Genomic DNA, 21543 nt, shown 5'->3' with positions numbered 1-21543 from the left:
GAAGCTGGTGTGGATTCGTTCCATTATGGTAATATTGTATTACAGAGAGGATTAGTCCACGCATCTCTCCATCAACGCAGACACAGCATGTGGAGAGCAGCAGATTAACCAAATCAGTTTACAATCACAACACCAACCTCATTATTCATAAACTCCAAAAACATCCTCAGTGAGAGCTCGTCTGTCCTCTGTCTCTGTTGTCCTCTCTAAAACATGTGGCCCTAGTCTGTGAAGCAGAGAGCACACTCCCCATCATCAACGGCCCCTTCCTATTCCTACCCAACACACACCACAACACACCACACACAAACACACACCCACACACACACAACACACAGCGGACCTCTCTGGTTTGGGCGTTTTGAAGTGGACGCTGTTTGTTAGCCACTGTTTGTAGCTCTGTGCTGCTTCTGGGCCAAGTCTGAGTTATCTGTCCTCTCAATTAGATTCAGGAGCAGGAGACATTGATAGGAGCAGACACACAATGCGACCATCACAAGGACCCAACTCATTACCTGGCCCAAAGGTTTAAAGGATAATTTGCTGTTTAAATCATGTTTGCAGTTTTGTTAGCTGAAAATTGACAACAAAAAATTCTCTGTGACCAGTTACAGAGAGCCATCTGCACACTTAACATCGACATGATGAGCTGAAAATGTACGAATCATATTTAAGAACTGACGAAAAACGTGTCAAAACCTGGTGAAGTGATGAAACTGTTGGAATTTCTTGTTTCTCAAGAAAAGCGACTCAGTTCAAAACCTAAAGTCATCACAAAAAAGCGATTCAATCCGTGGGTTTGATGATTTTCTCTGTAAAATTACCCACTTTAAAAAAAATAGAATAATTCATGGTTTCTTCTCCCAAGCCGACAAAGCAACCCTTAAACTAACAAAAGATCACGTTGGTGAAGAAGTCATCAAATCATGCTCAACCTGCTTTAAGTGCACGTTTTAGAACATGAGATTTTGGTTTGTTAGTTTGTCAGTTTATACAACTAAAATAAACAATACATTTGTAAAAAATCTAAATTTCATAGAAAACAACAACATAAAACTGTCTGGTGAGGTTTTTGTTGTGGTGGCCCACGTGAAAACATCACACTTGGTTATTAATTCTAGCCGTCTGTGACACTCTGCTGGAGGAGAAGAAAAAGAATCGATCCTCATTAGTGTTTGAGATGGATGTGTTGTGGGGAGAGCGCTCGCACTGCGGACTGTGATCAGGCCATACCTTAGATGTCAATCATTTTCATACCTCATGTCAGTTGTGGCCTAAGGATGCAACGAGGGGGGCAATTGAGAGAAAAAAACTGGAATACTACTAACTTTTACCGTAACAACAATACTACTAATAATAATAATAATAATAATAATAATCACGATACGAGAGAGCACAGAAACTCTCCTCAGAGAGCACAGGAGTTTAGTTTAGTACATGCCATTCACATGCATTACATTTTTTTTCTAGTTGCTTAAAACACAATTTGCATAAAACTAAGCTGGTTTTATCAAAATCACTTAACACATTCACGAAACCACACACCCAAACTGGTAAAAACACCTCATATATCCCACAAAATGAAGCACTGCAACAAAAATCAAAAACTTTTGCACCAGAGGCACACACCTTTTTTTCAATTTCCATTTACTTGGAGTTCTGTCAACCAACGTACACACGTTGGGCATAATGAAAAGCACTCTCATCTTTACTATGCTTGCCATCATTCAATAACATAGTTCAAACGGTGATGAGAATTCTTCAGATTGTTCACATGCACCAGAAATATCTCAGATCAACACGTGCTATTGAAATAGCACTACGACAACAACGTGCTTTGGCAGAACGGATTGTGTCACTTCCGGTTATCGTGTTTACTGCCGCGATGCTCTCTGCTCGTTTCACCTAAACAATTACATGTATTTCTCACCATCAGCGACTATTCTACTTTTTTCTCTGCACCTATCCTTAAGACTTGTTCTGTTCGTGCACGAACAGCTCTCTTTACTGTAGTGACCACAATCTGATAGTTCCCCCACAGTTTGTTAGGCCACACTAACAGGCCTCAGCATACTGCAAAATGGCGTCTCTCTCCTCTCCTGTCTCTCCTGCACCTGTGTGCCAATGTTCAGTTACTGCCTCGTCCTCCTTTTAGTGATAACGGTTTTTAACTTGTAATAAATGTAGTTTTTTGTAGCTCTGGAGCGAGGGTCGTGAGTTGAGGCACGGTACCGCACGCACGAAACAGTCCAGTACTCAGATGTTTAGCCAGTCCCCTGTAAGCCGGTGCGGTACAAGCCACGGGTAGGGGGGGCTTCAGCTCGCCGTCACCGGTAGTTCCCGAGCCAGCCGGGGGCGGGGGACTGTTCGGAATTTTTTTTCTTGAAAGCATAGCCCGCCAACTGAAGCCCACGGTGACACAAAAACCGTGCCACGTTTCAAAACAGATTTTCCCCGCTCAGCGACACACCCCTGAGAGGCCAACTCTGGTCCTTGGGCAGCTCCATAGTCCGCAAACGTGAATGTTAGCGACCACGGGGGCCATCCTAGTTACATGCATCCCCGGGGGCCAAGCGGGCGGCGACACGAGTCTTTTTGAAACTGGCTGGCCAAGGATAAGCCCGTGTAAATACCGTAAGATTGTATTCACGTTCCGCGGTTAATGAACCCGTTACGCCCCAATCGGAGGTCACTCAATTAATGTTCTCGGTGTGTAATCGCGCCAAACTGATGTCGGACTCCGTAAGTTTTCTCTGGTCCCCTCCCCAATGTGACCAGTGAGACATGTTTGTACCGCATGTCGTCATTTCACCGCTTGGCTGTTCGAGGTGGTGGCCAGCAAAGATGTGGGCTTCATAGGACAATTGGACACTTTCTGGGAAAAACCTGGTTCTGGATTAGGAGAACGGCATTTGCCATCCCACTTTGGATGGAGGCAGCGCTTTTTCTAGCGAAATATGGCCAAGTTTATTAGCTGACCAAATCAATGTCGACAACCAGAGTTGAGACCAGGAAAGCAGAGCTGCAGTCTTACACGGCTTTCTCTGCGCCGTCCATAGAGCAGTGTGCCCACCCAGTCCTTGTATAGAGACTGTTCTGTCCCCCGTCCACCTACATGTATTTAAGATTAAAACAAACGAAGAGGAGTTGGCATCATAAAAACGCATATAAAAATTAAATCAACATCTCCAAACAGGCCAAAATAAGAGAATATTAAATGTGGATCCTGAAACAGGTCTTTGTCATCTCAATCGGTCTTAGTCATGAATTAATATCTGACTATGATATTGACTTGTTTCTGTCCTCACGGAAGTGATTCCCTTCAGCATGTGAATTCAATGCCATGTCTAACTGTCACAGAGGATTATCTGCTTCTTTAGCCCCCACAAATAGACCACTTTTGATAGTTATTACAGGCTCATTACGACAACTCTAGACTCTATTGGCACCTCTGAAAAGAAGATAATTAAAACAAAGAAGGCCTAGCACCATGTCATAGCCAGCACGCTCGTAAAATTAAAGCAAGACGGCACGTAAATCTGAACGCAAATGGCGGCCACTAAACTGGAAGAATCTTCATCTAGTTCTGGCAAAGATAATCTCAAACTACCAGGAAGGCTCTCCCGTACAATGCCAGAGGCAGGTGCCATTACTTTTCTTTAATAGAGAGATAAGAACAACACAGGTTTCTCTTCAGCACTGAGCCGGACCGAACAGCAGAATCACAAGCTCTACTGAAACCATCTCATTCACTTTAGGTCTAACGTAGCAAGACGTCTTGAGCTTTTTAATGATAAGATATAACAAAAACTATTAGAGACAAAAATCCCATCACCTCTTGCCCTCAACCGGCATTCTGATCAGCAAAGTTTTGAAACAGCTGTAAAACCCTGTTATGGTATTTAGACTCTTTTTCCTCCCATCGACCTCATCAATAACTTTAATCATTTCTGCAGCTAAGCCCGTCAACCTGTTCTCTTAGACTCCAGCCCAACAGGGCTGCTTCAAGGACGTTTTACTCTGTAGTGTTAGTAATTCGTTATGGAATATGATTAATCGTCTTTATTATATAGGATATGTACCACAGTCCTTTAAGGTAGCTGTTAATTAACCTTTCTTTAAAAAGCCCACTCTAGACCCAGCGGAGGTCTTAGCACACTACAGGACCGATTCAAAACCTTCCCTTTCTCTCTAAGATACTTGAGAAGCTGTAGCAATCAGCGTGTTGTGACTTTTCCATAACCAATAAGTTCTAATTTGAAGGCTTTTTCAGTCAGGCTTTAGAGTGCATCAAGCACAAGAGACCGCATTAAGTCAAAGTTACAAATGACTCCTACATGGCCATCAGACAAAGGACTCATCTCTGTACTTGTTCCTGTTAGATCGTAGGTTGCATTTGGAACACCAATGACCAGCAAAATTCTTGTTTTACAGAGACCTGAAACATCATATTGGCATCAAAGGAACCGGCCCTAAGCTGGTTTAAGTCGTATTTCTTGTAGATCGATCTCATGTTTGTTCACGTCAATGAGAATATCTCATGCAGAACCAAAGTTGTCATGGAGTCCCACAAGGTTCTGTACTGGACCACTTCTATTCATTTTTATATGATCTTCCTTGGGAAACATTATGGAAATCACTTATCACTATTTTTCATCTGTTATGTGGACGACACCCAATTTATTTATCGGATCAAGCCTGATGCAACCAATCAGTTAACGAACACTCCAACACGCCTAAGGATAAAAAAGTTGGATGGCCTACATTTTTTGATTTATAATAGACAAAACTGAAGGTTTTCAATTGCGAACCCAAACACCTCAGAGAACTTAGTTACTTTAGACGGATCACCCTGGCCTCCAGGCTCCACGTAAGAATTCTGGAGTTGTTTTTTGATCAGGGATTTGTCCTTTAACATCCACATAAAACAATTTCGGGACTGCATTCTTTCCACTTACGTAACATCGCTAAAACTCAGACGCATTGTTCTCTCAAGCGGATGCAGAAAAACTAGTCCCACGCATTTGTTACTTCTATGGCTGGACTATATGTAACTCTGTTTATGGCTGCTCTAATAAGTCTCTTTGGACTTTCATTAATTCAGAATGTGCTGCACTGTTTCTGACAGGAAACCAAGATCAGAGATCACATCTTCTCCCATTCTGGCTTCCTTGCCATTGGCTACCTATTACAATCTAGAAGGGATAAGAATTTAAAATTTCTTCTCCTTCTTACACAAGCCGCTTCATTGGTCAGGCACCACAATATCTAAAAGAGCTCACTAATACCTTATTACCCCTCTCTAGAACATGCCTTCTTCAGGACGCTGGGTTCCTTGTGGTTCCTACGTCTCCAAAAGTAGATTGGGAGCCAGAGCTTTCACCTATCAGGCTCCTCTTCTGTGGAACAAACTACCTTTCTGGTCTTAGGAGGCAGACACGGTCGACACTTTTAAGAATAGACTTAAGACTTTCCTTTTTGATAAAGCCATAGTTAGGGGCGGCGCTCAGTCATCCTTAGTTATCTGCGGGGGACTCCACCCCCCACCAGGTTAGCCTGCCAGGCACGGTATTGGTTGAAGAATGACACATCTCCCTTACCGAAACCCGCTTATGCTTTCTTTGTCTTTCTTTCGTTCTTTCTTTCTTTCTTTCTTTCGTTCTTGTCTTTCTTTCTTCTTTCTTTCTCTCTCTTCGGCCTCTCTCGGATCTTCTCTCTCTCTCTCTCTCCATCTGTGGACATGTCTCATTAATGCATGTTACTAACCAAACTTCCCCGGAGTTTCTGTGCTCTGTCGTCCAGCAGGTTCTCTTGGATCGTGGCTGCTGTGATCCTGCACGACGTCTACTACATATATTATTACTGTCATTATTACTACCACATCTGCTACTGTGGTCATTTTATCATTCATTGTAATTCATTGTTATTTTATCAGTCATTGTAATTCATTGTCATTTTATCAGTCATTGTACAATATGTTTGTGTTGATCTGTCCTGTACACGTGACATCCATTGCACGTCTGTCCGTCCTGGGAGAGGGATCCCTCCTCTGTGGCTCTTCCTGAGGTTTCTTCCACCTTTTTTCCCTATTAAAGGTTTTTTGTGGGCAAGTTTTTCCACAGTGGAACCGAGGGTCTAAGGACAGAGGGTGTCACTCCCTGTACAGATTGTAAAGCCCTCAGAGGCAAATGTACTTTGTGACTTTGGGCTATACAAATAAAATTGATTTGATTTGATTTGATTTGATTTATTTTTCACCAAACAAGTCAGTGCAACATATGCACAGCAGATATATTTACATTGGAGTGAACTAAAATATGCTCACACAACAGTAAGCTGAAAAATACAGAAATAATATTCAGAAATAAAAAAAAATAAAATAAAGAGGAAAGTAAAATAATTAGATAACACTGCTCTACCCCGACTCTCACTCTTCCTCCCCCTCTCATTCAAACCCTCCCTCTTCCTCTTCCTCTCTCAGCAGTGTCTTCCAAAGATGCTCACCTATGGTCTTTTATTGTTTACTTCCTGATTGAAGTGTTAACTTACATAACACCTGTTTGGCTAGGTGGCACATGTAGTGGCCAATAAGCTCATGTAGTGTCATTTTAAATGGCGTGTTTTGAAATTGCAATGTGACTTTATGTCAGATTGTTGTATCTTATGCAGAGAACCGCGTTCAGTACACTTAAAAAGTGCCACTTCGAATTGCAAAACGTGTGTAAAGCAGAAAATGTTTTTAAAATTTTGGAGATTTGAGATGAGGTTTGGCTCCCTGTGTGTCACTTTAAATATTTGTGCTATCCATGTCATTTCAGTGGGTAAGCAACTGGACAAAACTGTAATGAAACAGATGGAGAGAGGAGAGGAGAGAAGAGAAATGCTGATATGTGATTAGGAGGTGTGAGAAAGAAGGACAATCTGAGCCGTCTGTAAGCTAAGAGTTTTTATTAATACCATGACAGATTCCCACAAAACATCCTTCCATCTATAATCTGACTTTAGTTTTCAGTGATTCACTTTAAAGGGTTAACGCTGTTTCACAATCAACACACTCTGAAAGCAGATTTTTAAATATATATTTTTTTATAACATTGATACAAAGGCTAAAAAGTCACACTGAAAGTCTGCCATTGAGCTGAGTTTATTTCAAATATCCACTGCAGACTAATTCTTTCTAACACCACAGCTCTGTTGTACACAAGTCTTGAAGAAAGTGTTTAATGCACTGTGGTGATAGGTAGTTCAGTTGTCATAGTTTTTATAAAAAATAGAGGGACACTGTCCAGCCAGTGACAGAACGAATGGTAAATGCCATGACCACCAGCAATCCAGATGTGTCAGTGGCCTGCTGGTTCCTTTTTGCAACACTAAAGCTTCATTTATCAGAAGCCCAACATAGAGAAAACATGACATATTACCATCAGCCAACACTTCACGAGATGCCCTTCACAACATACTGGAGACATTGCCATCATGACGTGATCTTAAGTCTTAAACTTGCATAGTGCTTTGTTGATGAGTGGTGGCCACCGTGCACCAAAACTTCCAAAATCAGTATGATCACTTTGTCTCAAACAACAAAATGAGGCATGAATAAAAAACATGTCGTTTGACAATCTGAGCAGATGTCTACGGCACATTTCACAACACAATGGAATGCATAGAAAGCAGCTGATAGGGAAGTTGATGAAGGCTTTCATTTTCAATCAAAGATGTTGGTAGATGACAAACAAGCATATTAATAAGACTCTTCAAAGGATGAAGGAATTATTGGAATGGGAAATAAAACATGGTACAGACAAAATGAGGAGGCCAGAATTTTTGTCCTGTTGTTACTAGTCATAAAATGTACAATCCTACATCGCTAGTCTCTTTCTCCTAGCTGGGATAGACTAGGACTCTTAGGGTAGCTTTGTCTGTGCTAAGTCAGTGTCATGACTGACATCTTTACTCCTCCCATAGTGCAACTATGTCAATATTTAGTCTGTAGAAATAACCTCTCACTGTCTGACTTTTTAAGTTCTATGTCCTCTGTCCTGATAATGGCAGCTAAAGTTAACCTAAATGACCAGATGAGAAAATAGCCATTGCCCAAGCTCCAATGATTCCTTAACATATGATAAAGATAAGGCGCAGTGAGCTGTTCTCTGATTCTCAATCAATCAAATCAAGTTCAATTTCTGTGTGAGTGTTGATCTGCATGGAGCCGTGAAGACGATAATACTTTTGTCTCGCTTGCGGTTCATAAATACGGTCATTCATGTATGAATGAAAATATCATCTGGTTAGGAGACACTTGGAATCATAAGTGTAAATATGGTCTATGTCTCAGTAGTGTCAAAGCATAAAAATCACTTTTAAAGTTCTTTTTTCAAGATACATCCAGGTAGTCTATGTCCTAGAAAGCATAAGCAGCTGGGTCTTTACTTTAATTTTCAGGTTGATGTCAACAGGGCAAGGATAAGCTGAGCACAGACTGCATGTGGAGAGCAATATGAGTAAAAAGGTTCAGGGCATGGAGCTGAGGAGAAGTTAAGAGGGCACGGAAGTGATCACAATGAAGCAGGGTTTATTTGAAGGAGGCGCGGACCTGGCGGCCCTTCAGAGGCTGAGGGGGACGGTAGTTGTCCACCATGCAGCACGGAGCTTCTCCTTCTCCAGTGAACAGGAGGCTGCGGAACATGGCCATCTGAAGAGGACGGAGAGACAGGACAAAAGAGAGAAAGATCATATAAATATTACAGACTGTACACAGGGAATATGAACATAGTGATTACAGTTTTTATTTCAGTCTCTAACAAGCGTTCGTCCAACCAGTTCACATTTTCAAAACTCTAAACACAATTAGCAAAGCATCGGCCTTTGTGGCCATACCATTCACACATTCCAAAACCATGTGGTTTTCACACAATATGCAGTCAGTGAACACATTTCCACAATCGTTACATTCGTAACAGACAAGCTATACCTCCCAACAAAATTATGGACTGTTTTTGTATTATTTACGAATGTTAACACACAACATCCCATAATAGCAAAAACAATATTCCAAACCTTAGATACAGTATAAAAACCTCTGCTTCTTCAATGATATCAGTTCAAAAACAATATATTAGCTGATAATACAGATTTTTTCAATCGCTAACAAGCGCTTACCCATACTTCAGATAATTTTTTCTCAACACCATAGAGGAGTACTTTTCTGCATGGAGGTTTAAGGTTCATGACCATTTTGAAATGGAGAGTTAGTATATATTTAACACAATGTGTTTTTGAGAAGAAAATGATCCATTTGGCCAGTTGTGAAGTATGGGTAAGCACTTGAAAAAAACTGTGAATATAGGATGGCTTGTATGAATAAATATAAAGAGCACATCTACTGTACCAACAGGACCCTAACCTTATGCCACAAAACACTGTTTCTTGGCTGCAACCAGTCTCATCAACAAGCCCTGAGGCAGTGTAAGGGGGGGTCCCCTTACACTGCCTGTCACCTGACCACCCCACTCCACTTTGACTCCTCTTTTCCCTTTGTGTGTGTTCAACGTAGCCCTGGGAACTTCTACTGGGATCTCTAATATTGGAAAAACTGAATGATGGAAGAAAGCTACATTTTTAGCATCATCAAGTTATTTAGCTTAGTTTGTATTGTGCTTGGTTACCTGAAATGTACTGAAGTTTCAAGAAAACACCTGAAAGCTGCCACTGACATTTCCTAACCCTCCCCTCTATTCCACACCTCTCCCACCTACCCCATTCCTTCCTCCTCTCTCTCCCTCTCCTTCCTGCTCTCCATAGGGTCACACTTCACTCACAATCTTTGTGTTTTGTTAATGAATCATTTAAAGGGGAATTGTTGACATTGTGGTCCTTGCTTGTGAAAAGGCAATTCATATCTAAAATGAACCTGACCATCAGAATTTAAAACACAACATTGTTCTCTCTGTGGCTGACTGTATTTCAGCCAACATGAACAGTTTTGCAATTAGAGGTAGATTAGATAGATATATAAATATTAATAAGATAATAGCAGCCAACAAAATAAAATAGCTCATGATGGAGATGGTTATAGTCGATGAAGATTGGTTTGACTTTTGTACATCCGATATCTAAATATTTATATAGCTCAGTATCACAAAACACAAAAGGTTAAAGTTATGTTACAACATCCAGTCACTTTTTAACAGGACACACTGAGTGACAGGGGACTCCTGTGGAGCTTCCACAGTCACTGTGTGGCTGTGGTGACGAGAGGCTCTCCCAGTGACGGGTTAACCTTACTGCTCCCCAGTCAGAATCTAAATAACACGGCTATCAGAAGGGCCATGTGTAGGGAGGAGCCAGAGAGTTGAGCTTTCAAATCCAAACACACACACACACACACACAGTAGTGAGTTTTAAGCACACATGTGTCTGCGTTAACATAATGCATGCTTATGATTGTGCATATACTGTTAGGTCAAAACTGGTTAGACGTTCCAGATATACAATGCTGTCATGAAATCAGACACAAACATTTTCTGTAGTTATAGAATCATTTCTCAAATGCAAATGGAACGCAGGGTGTGTGTTGCATAGGAACCAGAGTGATGAAAAATTCCCATGAGCCCCTCAATCCTCAGTTGGTCAAATGGAAGTGCACTTTGGTTTCCGCCAGAGAAAACAGGCCGCGTTCACTCTGAAGGAAACTGTGGCACCTGGAACAGGTTCAAGGATTACCCAGCAGCAGATCATTTCATGCAGCCCACCCGCTTACACCCTCCTGCTGTGGTGGTTATCTCCTGTGTGCACATGGTGATGCAAACACAGCCCTCCTGACACTCAGACTACTCCCATAATTCATCGAGCAGCATTAAGATGAATGAACTGTCCAACAATTGAAACAGTGTTAACTTTCCTCTGAAACATCTCACATCTCTGAACACTGTGTGTGTGTGTGTGTGTATGTGTGTGTGTGTGTGTTGAGTAAAGCAGCAGTATGGCATAAACAACAACTCCTCTGGGAGTCATTTACTGTTTAGTGAGCTGGTGAGTTCGGATTAACCCTCCGCAGTCTCACTCAGCACTGCAGTGTGTTCACTTCTACAGTGTAGAACAGAAAGATTTCTCTGGGGGGGGATATACAGTGTGGGTTTTATGTCACATAGGGGTGACATACTGTGAGACAGCGTGAAAACTGCCCACTGCAGATACTGACAGGCAGTGTAATCTGGGTGAAACACAGGACACACACACCCTGCTCTGTATGATATGGCTTCTTACACTCTTTGACAGTGTTTGGACCAACAAACTGGCTCCTTAGACTCAAAGTCTAAAGTGTGTATGAGTGACTAATTGGCAGTTTTTGATTTGTGTGACTTCCTTTTATTTTCTAATTTTAAGCTTCAGGTCCACTGGAGACTTGAACAGCAGTCCCACTGGACCACATGATTGGAAAGCTGTACTGAAGCAGCGTGTCCATCCCACAGACCGGCAGATGGGCTGCCAAGACTAATGTCTGTATTTAGTACTGCCACAAATACACACACACACATACATACACCCCTACACACACTCTGTGTACTGTGTACTTGCACTGAAACACCCATATGACCTTCTAGCTATATTTGAATTCTTTCTTGTGTGTAATCCAGCTGTTCACTTGTTTGGCTCTCATACTAAAGCTCAGTACTACATGCATTTGTTGCTTTACAGTGTGCGGACTAGCCTTCCTATCTGCGTGCAGCGATAGCTAAAACAAATGTCACTGTGACTTCAAGTCGTTCAAGTACTGTTCAAGACTGTGGCGGGTGGTTAAAAAATTGTGACTGCAATCATAATTTCTCAGTTTTTTGTCATGAATGAACTTTATGCTAATTATCTGTTTTTATGTAAAAAGAAAAGTAGAGCTGGTCCTGGAGGTCCAAACATCCACAAGTGCTTTCAGCAGAATTCTGCATCGGTGTGTCCTGATCTTCTGTCTGACGTTGGTGTGAGTTTATGTGGGTTTAGTGAGTAAGTCAATGTAAAGAAAGTTAAGTACCTGTGCAGGGTTGACACTGATTGGCTCCCTGAGGACGATCCAGGTGACACTCTCTAACAGGGGGGGTGTGGTCAGAGAGCCATCATAGGTCCAGTAATCCAGAGAGGGAGGAAGAAGAGTCTTTGCGTCAAAGTTATCAAAGGTGGTCTGCTTTCCCTGAAAGGATGGAAGGAGGGAATGAGGAAGAAAAGAAGACCACAGCATGTAGTTGTTAGTTTTCTTATACACTGTTACACATACTTTGTTTGTGTTTTGTAAAATTCTCAGGCAGGTGTTGTTGTTGTTTTTTTACCTTGGTCTTAATGGCATCCAAGGCATCCAGAACTTTCTGAATCCTTGGGTTGGCAGCACCAATCTGTAGCAGACAGATAGACACACAATATATGACATACCAGTATCAACAATGACCATGATATAAAAAACAAACAAATATCAATATTATGTTCCTAATACACATACAGTATGATAGAGTCATATTAAGTGACTCTTCATTTCTGTTTCTTTGTGTTTTCACTCGGTGGTTTTACTTTTTTTACGGTCATGGTTACAGACTCTCTCTCTGCACCTCCCTACACTTTTATCTTGAGTTTAATTCATTTGCCAAAATGAGAAAACAACAAAAACAAAACACACAATAAAAGTTCAAGATGAATTTGCATTATTATGATTATTTTTTAACTTTTTTCCTGATCTGAAAAAAGCTGTTTCGCCTCCTGTCTTTTTAAGGACCCCTCCATAGAAGCTGCTTTCTTCTGATTGGACAACTTCCATAAGCCAGTCAAGGGGCCACCAAGCATCAACCTCTGGAGCTAGGAATGAAGCTGCCAGTGGGTAAGTGCTAAAAACTGTAATTCCTCGAGCGGCAGCTTGAGACAGGCTGCACATGTGAGTCAGTCCATATTAAAATTGAATCGAATCGAAGTTATGCATAATTAACAGCATGAGCACTTGATTGACAGGTATGTGCTGTTACAGATGGCTTATTAGAGCACCCAGGCGTCATTCGGCCCATCAGCCAATGACCCACGTCTTTACCGATATTTAGAGATGGAAGGTGAAAGAAGCGTCACTCAGGCTCTGTCCATTCTTTATACTGTCATTGGGCTGCACCCAATGATCACTGCACTGATAGAGGAAACTGCAGGAATGCAGTGTGTCAGGGGGCTGGGCCTCATGGAATACTGTATAACTTTATTTGCTATTTATGGTGAAACTGGATTATACTTTTTAATCTGGTATTTATTTTTGGATTATATAACACGTGAATCTCCTCCCAGCAATGATTCAAACTTTATCTTATCTTATCTTATATTTTATGGAGAAAATATTTTCTGGCCCTGCAGCTGCCCTTGCCTGTTGGACATAGAGCGTTATTATTAGCATGATTGTGCAGCATTTCTGTCCTGCTGGGCAGGATAGCTGCTGGGTATTGTGTTATTAATACATATAGAAAAAAAGAAAAAAAAGAAAAGAAAAACTGGATAGTGTGTCCAGGGAGCACGGCAGCACAGTTTGAGCTCTATGATAGTATTTGTGCAGCACGTATACCTGCTTTATAATCAGAACAGACATCAAAATCTTACCTTCTACAATAGGATGAGACCTGGGGGGACCTATGGGACCTTTAAAGTACCTTTACACACCTAGTCTGTTGTGCAGATGGATTGTGATAAACTACTCACCTTAAGAAAGACCCCGACCACAGCGAGTCCATCAGGCTGGCTGGCTGCCTCTCCAAAGCTAGGGTACTTAGTGTTCCAGTGCACCAGATGAAGCTGACAAGAAAAAGAGACCTGATATTTTAGAGATAATGATGGCAGTATAAACATTTTAGGGCAATTATGAAAGATCCAAAAATGTTGGGTGGGGGCAGAGAACAGATAAGGAGGTGCTGTGATCATCTGATGTCATCTCATGGCAGGGCCACAGTCACAAATGTAGACACACTGAGGTCACAAGTTCAAATTCCAAACCTAAATTTACTGTCATATGTCCAGTAAAGTGTTTCAGCAGTTCACCTGTAAATACTGTTTCCACATGAAGATACTGTTAAAAGTCTCTTCACACAGCAGTGAATTCATTCTGGTGGGGGATGACTGAACATTCAGTTACATTTGAAGACAGTGGAATCGACCAATTTATTGGCCACTGTAATTGTATAAAGCTGCAGCCCTGCCACAGAATTTCTTTTTCCAAGTCCCTATGATTTAGAAAAATACTGTAACACAATAAGAACCATTCTAAACTGATTTGTTACCATACACTGTTAACACCACACATCTGAATGGTTTATTCCATGATATGAACAGAGGTAGAGGTAGGTGTGTGTAGTTGTAGCTTCAGTAGCCTCAGTACCTCACAGGGGAACTTGATGCCGTCGACAGTGTGCTCAGAGCCTCTGTCATCACTGGCTCCCCAGTGGAAATGAAACTGCCTCAGACGGTATGTTCCAGAAATAGGACCTCCAGTCAGGGCTGGTCAGAACAAAACAACAGACTCATCAGAGATCACAGGAGACTTAACATCAACAAATTCTATGCCAGTCAGTAATCTGCACATTATCACAGCAGTACGCTTATGGCATGTTGGGACCTGTATGGTTGGACACTGCATGTTCCTATTACTTACACTTGATAACCATTCTGTTTTTAATTTGCCTCTAGTCAGTCACCCAGCTTCATGAAAGTGCAATACTGAACCACTGAAGAGTCCAACAGGGGGACCTGCAGAGCTTTATTTTTTCTCATATCTCACAAGTTATTGTAAGATATGTGTTATTCCAGTTTTTCATGACTTTATCAATAAATGTGTTCCTACTTCTTAGAAACTTTTTTCTGTTTCTGTAGCAATTCATTGTTTTTTAATACCAATGTATCTGGGACTGGGGATGACTGACATACGGTCAGAGCATGATCAGGACGTGGTGTAAATGTAGAAAATGTTTAGATGGCATTTTACATAACTGATAATGTCCTGAGTAGAAACAAAAGAACATTTGCTGTGATGCTTTTCTTAGAGTGGTTAATTATATCACATCTTATTATATCCATCACTGTAAAAAAAAAAAAAAACATGACACTGTAAACAGTAAATATAAAATATGATTTGCATATATTAAATTCATATTTTTTATGGTTTGCACTGCTGGATGAATGTTAAATAACAGCGTCTGTGCAGCAGAGGGAGGTGGCTCAGATGTCCTGTTGACCTCCAGATAATGGTGAGGCTTATCAGGGTTAACTGACATCATCAGACGTTCTTATCTGCTACAGTACACACAGCACGGGTGGAGGCCTAAACAGGACTTCTATATCATGTTTTGTGATACTACATTCATATTTTACTGCTGTAGTATAAATACATTTTTGGTGCAAGGGCTGTACAAAAAACAAATAAAGCAGTGCTTACTGGAGCTGTCCGTGTCATCATCAAAGTCCACTTGGAAGGAGTGTCCGTTGTTGAGGATGCCCTTGGCGTTGGAGGGGTCATACCTGAGTTTCAGAGCCTTCAGAGAGGAGTCATACTGAGCCTCCTTGGGAACGATGTTGATGGGAGACTGTCTAGGCCCGTTAGCAACAGGAAAATCATCTCCCCATTTGTCAGGTCCTACAAATACATATTCATATAATACATTAATATGTGACCACCAAACTCAGTGTTCTGTCCTGCTCTGTGTGTGCAGTACTTCCACACCAACAATTTAAAGTCATTACAACATATTTATGATTATGAATTATAATGCTCTTTTCTTTCCCTTTTTCCTGTTGTGATGATCTCTTTAGATAAAAAACTTAAATAAAAGTCAAAATGCTCACTGAAGGTGCCAAAAAGCCTCTTTCAGCATTATTTTCTAATTATTGTAATATTTCTGCAACATTTTAAACACTGCAAATGGAAATTGAAAGTTGTCAGTACAGTATTTTATAATACTGTGCTCTGTTCTGACTTCTGTTGCCTTATTTCCAGAACCTTCATGATACATCAATTCAATGATTATAATCAATAATCCATCCATAGTAAAGTGAACAATTAACAAAAATCATGTATGTAATGTAGACAGTCCAGTTTTTTCTGTGGGAAAGTCTGAACTCTAAAGTTCATCTTGTAAAAGTTTCCTGTGCACTACATGTTCTAACTCTGACCCTCAACTTGTACTTCATCGGGCTGCTATGGTAATGTAATGACATTGTTACTGAGGAATGACAACTGGCCTGTAATCTATTACTGTCTGCACTAAGGCAAAATAAAGCTGAGAGTGTGACAGGAGGTTGGAACCCGGTCATCGACACATGTAACCTGGCTGGATGCTGGGAGGTCCTCACCATTAGTCGGTCCGTATCCCCATCCGTGAGACATGGCTGCTGCTGCTGCGTGCTACCCTGACAACACAAAGGAATGGTTAATCCAAGTCTGCAGGTTGGAGAGCGGCAGAAGAGGCGGATGATGATGTGACAGACGTCGCTGCGGGTCTTTATATAGACTCTGTGGGTCCTCACACCGGTGGGTTTGGCTTGCCGGTCCTTCGGCGGGCCGGTCAATCAGGAGAACAACGCATTTATCCAGATTTGTGACGGTGGCGTCCACTCCGGCTGCCTCGCCACATCCCCCCCCCCCCCCTCTCCCTGTCCTCCCCTCCGACTCTTTTTTCGGAATATTCAGAGAGTGTTGGAGAGATGTGGTGCTGATCTCTCTGTGCACATTGGGATTAATCCCTGATGCGCGCTCTTCATCCATACACATCCATCATGTCCATCTGAGCACCCCGCGCCGCTCTCAGCTGTTTCAGGGTCAGTGCAGGTTCAGAGCTGCGCTGTGAGGGTTTTTAACGCAATATCCTGAACTCGAGATTTTTCTTTCAGCTCTTGCCAGCCTTCATTGATCCTTCCTGTGTGCGGCTCTATGACGGCTGCAAGCTACATGGTATGTGCGTGCCTGTGGCTCTCTGCAGGGGCGGACGGAGCCTTTGTGGGACCCGAAGCAGAACCTTCCAACCCACCTCCCAACCCCAAGTCTCAGTGTCCTAAATGTTTCATTCACGTTTCCCCTGTGAAACAGTAAGTTACAAGCACTAATGGCCTCACTAACAGGTTTAGAGTTAAACATGACACCTCTTCCTTCAGTCCCACCAAGGGTAGTGCTTTGCTGAGTTTGTTACCTCCCTCCATAAGAATGGTATAAATATATGCCATCAGAATATTTGGTAAGACATGACATCACAATCTGTAACAAGTTATCTGCTGGTTTGATTTGTTCACAACAAAGTTCATCAGTGCAACAGGTTTAGAGTTAAACATGACACCTCTTCCTTCAGTATTTCATTACTAAATATTACACAGAGTACAGGTGGACTTACGCTCTCCAGTGATTGATCCTCTGACGTGTGTTGTGGATGAAGATGCAATTCACCATATAACTGACTTAACATTGAAAGATCATATAAAAACATACTCCAGTTTACTGTATCCATGGTAACAGAACTTTGATGAAAATGTAAATAATGCAGTCAAGATGTTGTTGTTATATCTCTGAAATCTGAATCTTCTTCATGCTAGGATGGAGAGGGTGAGGTGAGGCAGTTGCAATCAGCAACTACACTTCAGATTGGATTTTTATGGGGGCACTAATGGACGTCAGGATGTGTAACTGTTATGTATTTCAAGCTGGCACATGTCTGGCATCGCTAACACAAATAAACAGCTAAGTTCATCAATGACCATCACATACATAAACTGTTGTTTAGCTGACCGCTGACATTTGGACATGAGTTTCCTGCTGACATTCTGGTCGGTTTGTAAGAGTTACAACGTTGATTTCAGATAAGAGTTACATTTTCTCATACTCTCTACTTCTCCTGCTTACTGCTTGCTGTTACACTAAACATAGCTGCTATCTTATTGATAGATAGATACTTTATAGATCCTGAAGGAAATTCAAGTTGGCTGAGCTTTGAAAGGTCACCCAGTGTCAAAGTTTAAATCACTTGTACTTTGAGTGCAGGGCTCAGTGGCAATTGCAAGCAGTGCGTCCCACCAAGGGTAGTGCTTTGCTGAGTTTGTTACCTCCCTCCATAAGAATGGTGTATACATAAATATATGCCATCAGAATATTTGGTAAGACATGACATCACAATCTGTAACAAGTTATCTGCTGGTTTGATTTGTTCACAACAAAGTTCATCAGTGCAACAGGTTTAGAGTTAAACATGACACCTCTTCCTTCAGTATTTCATTACTAAATATTACACAGAGTACAGGTGGACTTACGCTCTCCAGTGATGAATTTCTTCTGCCGTGTGTTGTGGAATGGAAGATGCAATTCACCAATATACTGACTTAACATTAGAAAGACTCATAATAAAAACATACTCATTTTACTGTTATCCCATTGGTTAACAGAACTTACTTTGATGGAACAATGTCAAATATGCAGTCAAGATGTTGTTGTATATCTCTGAATCTGGAATCTTCTTCATGCTAGGATGAGAGAGGGTTGACAAGGTGAGGGCAGTTGCAATCAGCACTTACACTTTCAATTGGATTGTTATTGGGGCAACTAAATGGACTCAGGATGTGTGTAACCTGTTATGTTATTTCAAGCTGGGCACATGTCTGGCATCGCTACACACCAAATAAACACAGCTAAGTTCAGCAATGACCATCACTACATAAACTGTTGTTTAGCTGACCCGCTGACATTTGGACATTGATGTTTCCTGCTGACATTCTGGTCGGGTTTGTAAGAGTTACAACTTGATGTTCATAAGGAGTTATCATTTTTTCTGCATACTCTCTACTTCTCCTGCTTACTGCTTGCTGTTTAACATAAAATACTAGCTGGCTATTTATTGATATAGACTACTTTATAGATCCCTGAATGAAAATCAAGTGGCTGAAGCCTTGAAAGGTAACCCAGTTGTCACAGTAAAGTTTTTTTTAAATCACTTGTAACTTTGAAGTGCCAGGGGCTTCAGGGCAAGGTGGCAAGCAGTGCGCCCACCAAAGGGTTAGTGCTTTTGCTGAGTTTGTTACCTCCCTGCCATAAGAATGGTTATATTAAATATATGCCATCAGGATATTTGGCAAGGACAAGGAACATCACAACTCTGTAACAAGGTTGTATCTGCTGGTTTTGATTATTGTTCACAACCAAAAGTTTCATTCAGTTGCCAACAGGTTTTAGGAGTTTAAAAAAACATTGCAACCACCTCTTCCTTCAGGTAATTTCATTTTACTATAAATATTATTACCCACAGGAGTACAGGTTGGAAAACTTAACGGCTCTTCCCAGTGAATTGATCCTTCTGACGTGTGTTGTTGGATGGAAGATGCAAGTCACCATTATAACTGGGAACTTAAACATTGAAAGGCTTCATATTAAAAAAACATACTCCAGTTTACTGGTATCCATGGCTACACAGAACTTTGATGAAAATGTAAAATATTGAGTCAAAAAGATGTTTTTATGTTATATTCTGAAATCTGAATCTTCTTCATGCTAGGGGATGGAAGAGGTGAGGTGAGGCAGTTCAATCAGCAAACTACAATTAGGATTGGCTTTTTATGGGGGGCCCCATGGACGTCAAGGATGTGTAACTGTTATGTCTTTCAATAGGGGCTGGCACCATGTTTCTTGCATCGCTATTACACAAAATTAAAACAGCTTAAGTTCACTCAATATCGAACCATTTTCACATTAACATAAACTGGTTTTGTTTTAAGCCTGGACCGCTGAACATTTGGACATGGAGTTTCCCTGCTGAATTCATGGGCCGGTTTTTTTGTAAGGAGTAAGTTACAAACGTTGATTTCAGAATAAGAGTTACATTTTCTCATACTCTTCTCTTCTCTGCTCTACCTGGCTTGCTGTTACACTACAAAATTTAAGCTGCTATCCTTATGATTCGATAAGATAGTAGATTACTTTATAGATCCTGAAGGAAATTTCAAAGGTTTGGGGCTGATCGGCTTTGAAAGGGTCAATACCCCAGTCCCAGTTTTGTCCTTCAAAGTTTAAAAGTTTTAAATCCACTTCGTCATTTTGAGTGCCGGGCCTCAAAGGTGGCAAATTGCAAGCAGTGCGGTCCCACAAAAAGGTTAAAGTGCTTTGCTGAGGTTTTGTTACCTTTCCCTTCCATAAAGAAGAATGGTGTATACATAAAATTATATGCCATTAATCAGAATATTTGGGAAGACATGACTCATCACATCTTGTAACAACAAGTTATCTGCTGGTTTTTCGATTGTTCACAATCAAAGTTTCATCAGTGCAAAAACAGGTTTAGAGGTAAAAAATGCACCTCTTCCTTCAGTATTTTTCATTTACTAACTCTTACACAGAGTTACCGGTTGCGACTTACGCTCTCCATTGATTGATCTTCTGATTGGTTGTTGTCGGATGAAGGAGATTGGCAATTCACCATCATAAATCTGACTGAAATTGAAAAGAGCATTAATAAAAAAAACATTACTCCAGTTTATGTGATTCCATGCGTACAGAACTTTGATGGGAAAATGCTAAAAATGAATGCAGTCAAGATGTTTTGTTATTATCTCTGAAAAATCTGCCATCTTCTTCATTGCTTAGGGTATGGAGAGGGTGGAGGTCGGGCCTAGTTGCAATCAGCGGGAACTGTACACTGTTCAGATTGGGAATGTTTTATTGGGGGCATACTAATGGACGTCAGGATGTGTAAACTGTTATGTCTTTTCAAGGGGCGCTTGGCCACATGTTCTGGCGCATCCTAACAAAATAAACAGGCTAAAGTTCATTCAATGGACATCATCACATTAACAATTTAAACGTTCGTTTGTTCGAGCTGGACCGCCGGAACATTGGGGACATGTGAGGTCCTGCTGAAGTTCTGGGCGGTGTTGTACAAGGTAACAAACGGTTGATTGCAGATAAATGTGTACATGTTTTCGCATACGTCCCTCTACTTCCTGCTAAGCTGTGCTGTCTACACAAACATAGCGTGCTATCTGGGATTGAGATAGATACTTTATTAGTCCTGAAGGGAAAGGCCATTCACGTTGGCTGAGTTTGGAAAGGGTCACCCAATGTCAAAAGTTTAAAACCACTTGTACTTTGAGTGCAGGGGTCTCAGTGGCAATTTGCAAGCAGTGCGTCCCCACCAAGGGTTAGTGCTTTGCTGAGTTGTTACCTCCCTCCATAAAGAATGGGTATGTATACATAAAATATATGCCCTCAGAATATTGGAATTAAGGAACATGGAAATCACAATCTGTAACAAAGTTATCTGCTGGTTGATTTGTTCACAACAAAAGTTCATCAGTGCAACACAAGCCGCACTGATGAACTTTTGAAATGGGTCCACTGCATTTTCAGCTACATTAATCGCAAAATAGTACTTCAACTAACATTAAACAAAAAATCTAGGTTTCAAACCAAAAACTTGCTGGAAGTCATGACGATGAGAAACCGGAACAGTGAACATAACTAAGATTTGAGCTCATAGGTCTGCTACTTCTTTTTGAACTGAATATACATCATAGGCCTAC

The 21543-nt window shown here is 41.2% G+C and overlaps 1 protein-coding gene across 4 annotated transcripts; it reads right to left on the bottom strand.

The window, feature by feature from the left end:
* Window positions 1–6931: 6931 nt before the first annotated feature.
* Window positions 6932–18301, bottom strand: cahz (carbonic anhydrase). 4 transcript variants are annotated; one of them, XM_027276502.1, is made up of 8 exons: window positions 18289–18301; window positions 16348–16404; window positions 15434–15631; window positions 14381–14499; window positions 13708–13800; window positions 12318–12380; window positions 12026–12181; window positions 6932–8692 (listed from the first exon to the last, which is right to left on the bottom strand). In XM_027276502.1, exons 2-8 carry the CDS (start codon window positions 16379–16381, stop codon window positions 8573–8575), a joined length of 783 nt encoding a protein of 260 aa, XP_027132303.1. In that variant the 5' UTR covers window positions 16382–16404; window positions 18289–18301; the 3' UTR covers window positions 6932–8572. The 4 variants fall into 4 exon arrangements, with proteins under 4 accessions (XP_027132303.1, XP_027132304.1, XP_027132302.1 ...); XM_027276503.1 differs by having other exon boundaries at window positions 16348–16399; window positions 18289–18295; XM_027276501.1 differs by lacking the exon at window positions 18289–18301 and adding an exon at window positions 17379–17487.
* Between the last annotated feature and the right edge of the window lie 3242 nt (window positions 18302–21543).

The sequence above is a fragment of the Larimichthys crocea genome, unplaced genomic scaffold (genome assembly GCF_000972845.2).
Source record: "Larimichthys crocea isolate SSNF unplaced genomic scaffold, L_crocea_2.0 scaffold397, whole genome shotgun sequence".
Taxonomy (NCBI): domain Eukaryota; kingdom Metazoa; phylum Chordata; class Actinopteri; family Sciaenidae; genus Larimichthys; species Larimichthys crocea.
The sequence above is the reverse complement of the archived record's forward strand: the minus strand, read 5'-3'. Positions and strand labels throughout refer to the sequence as shown.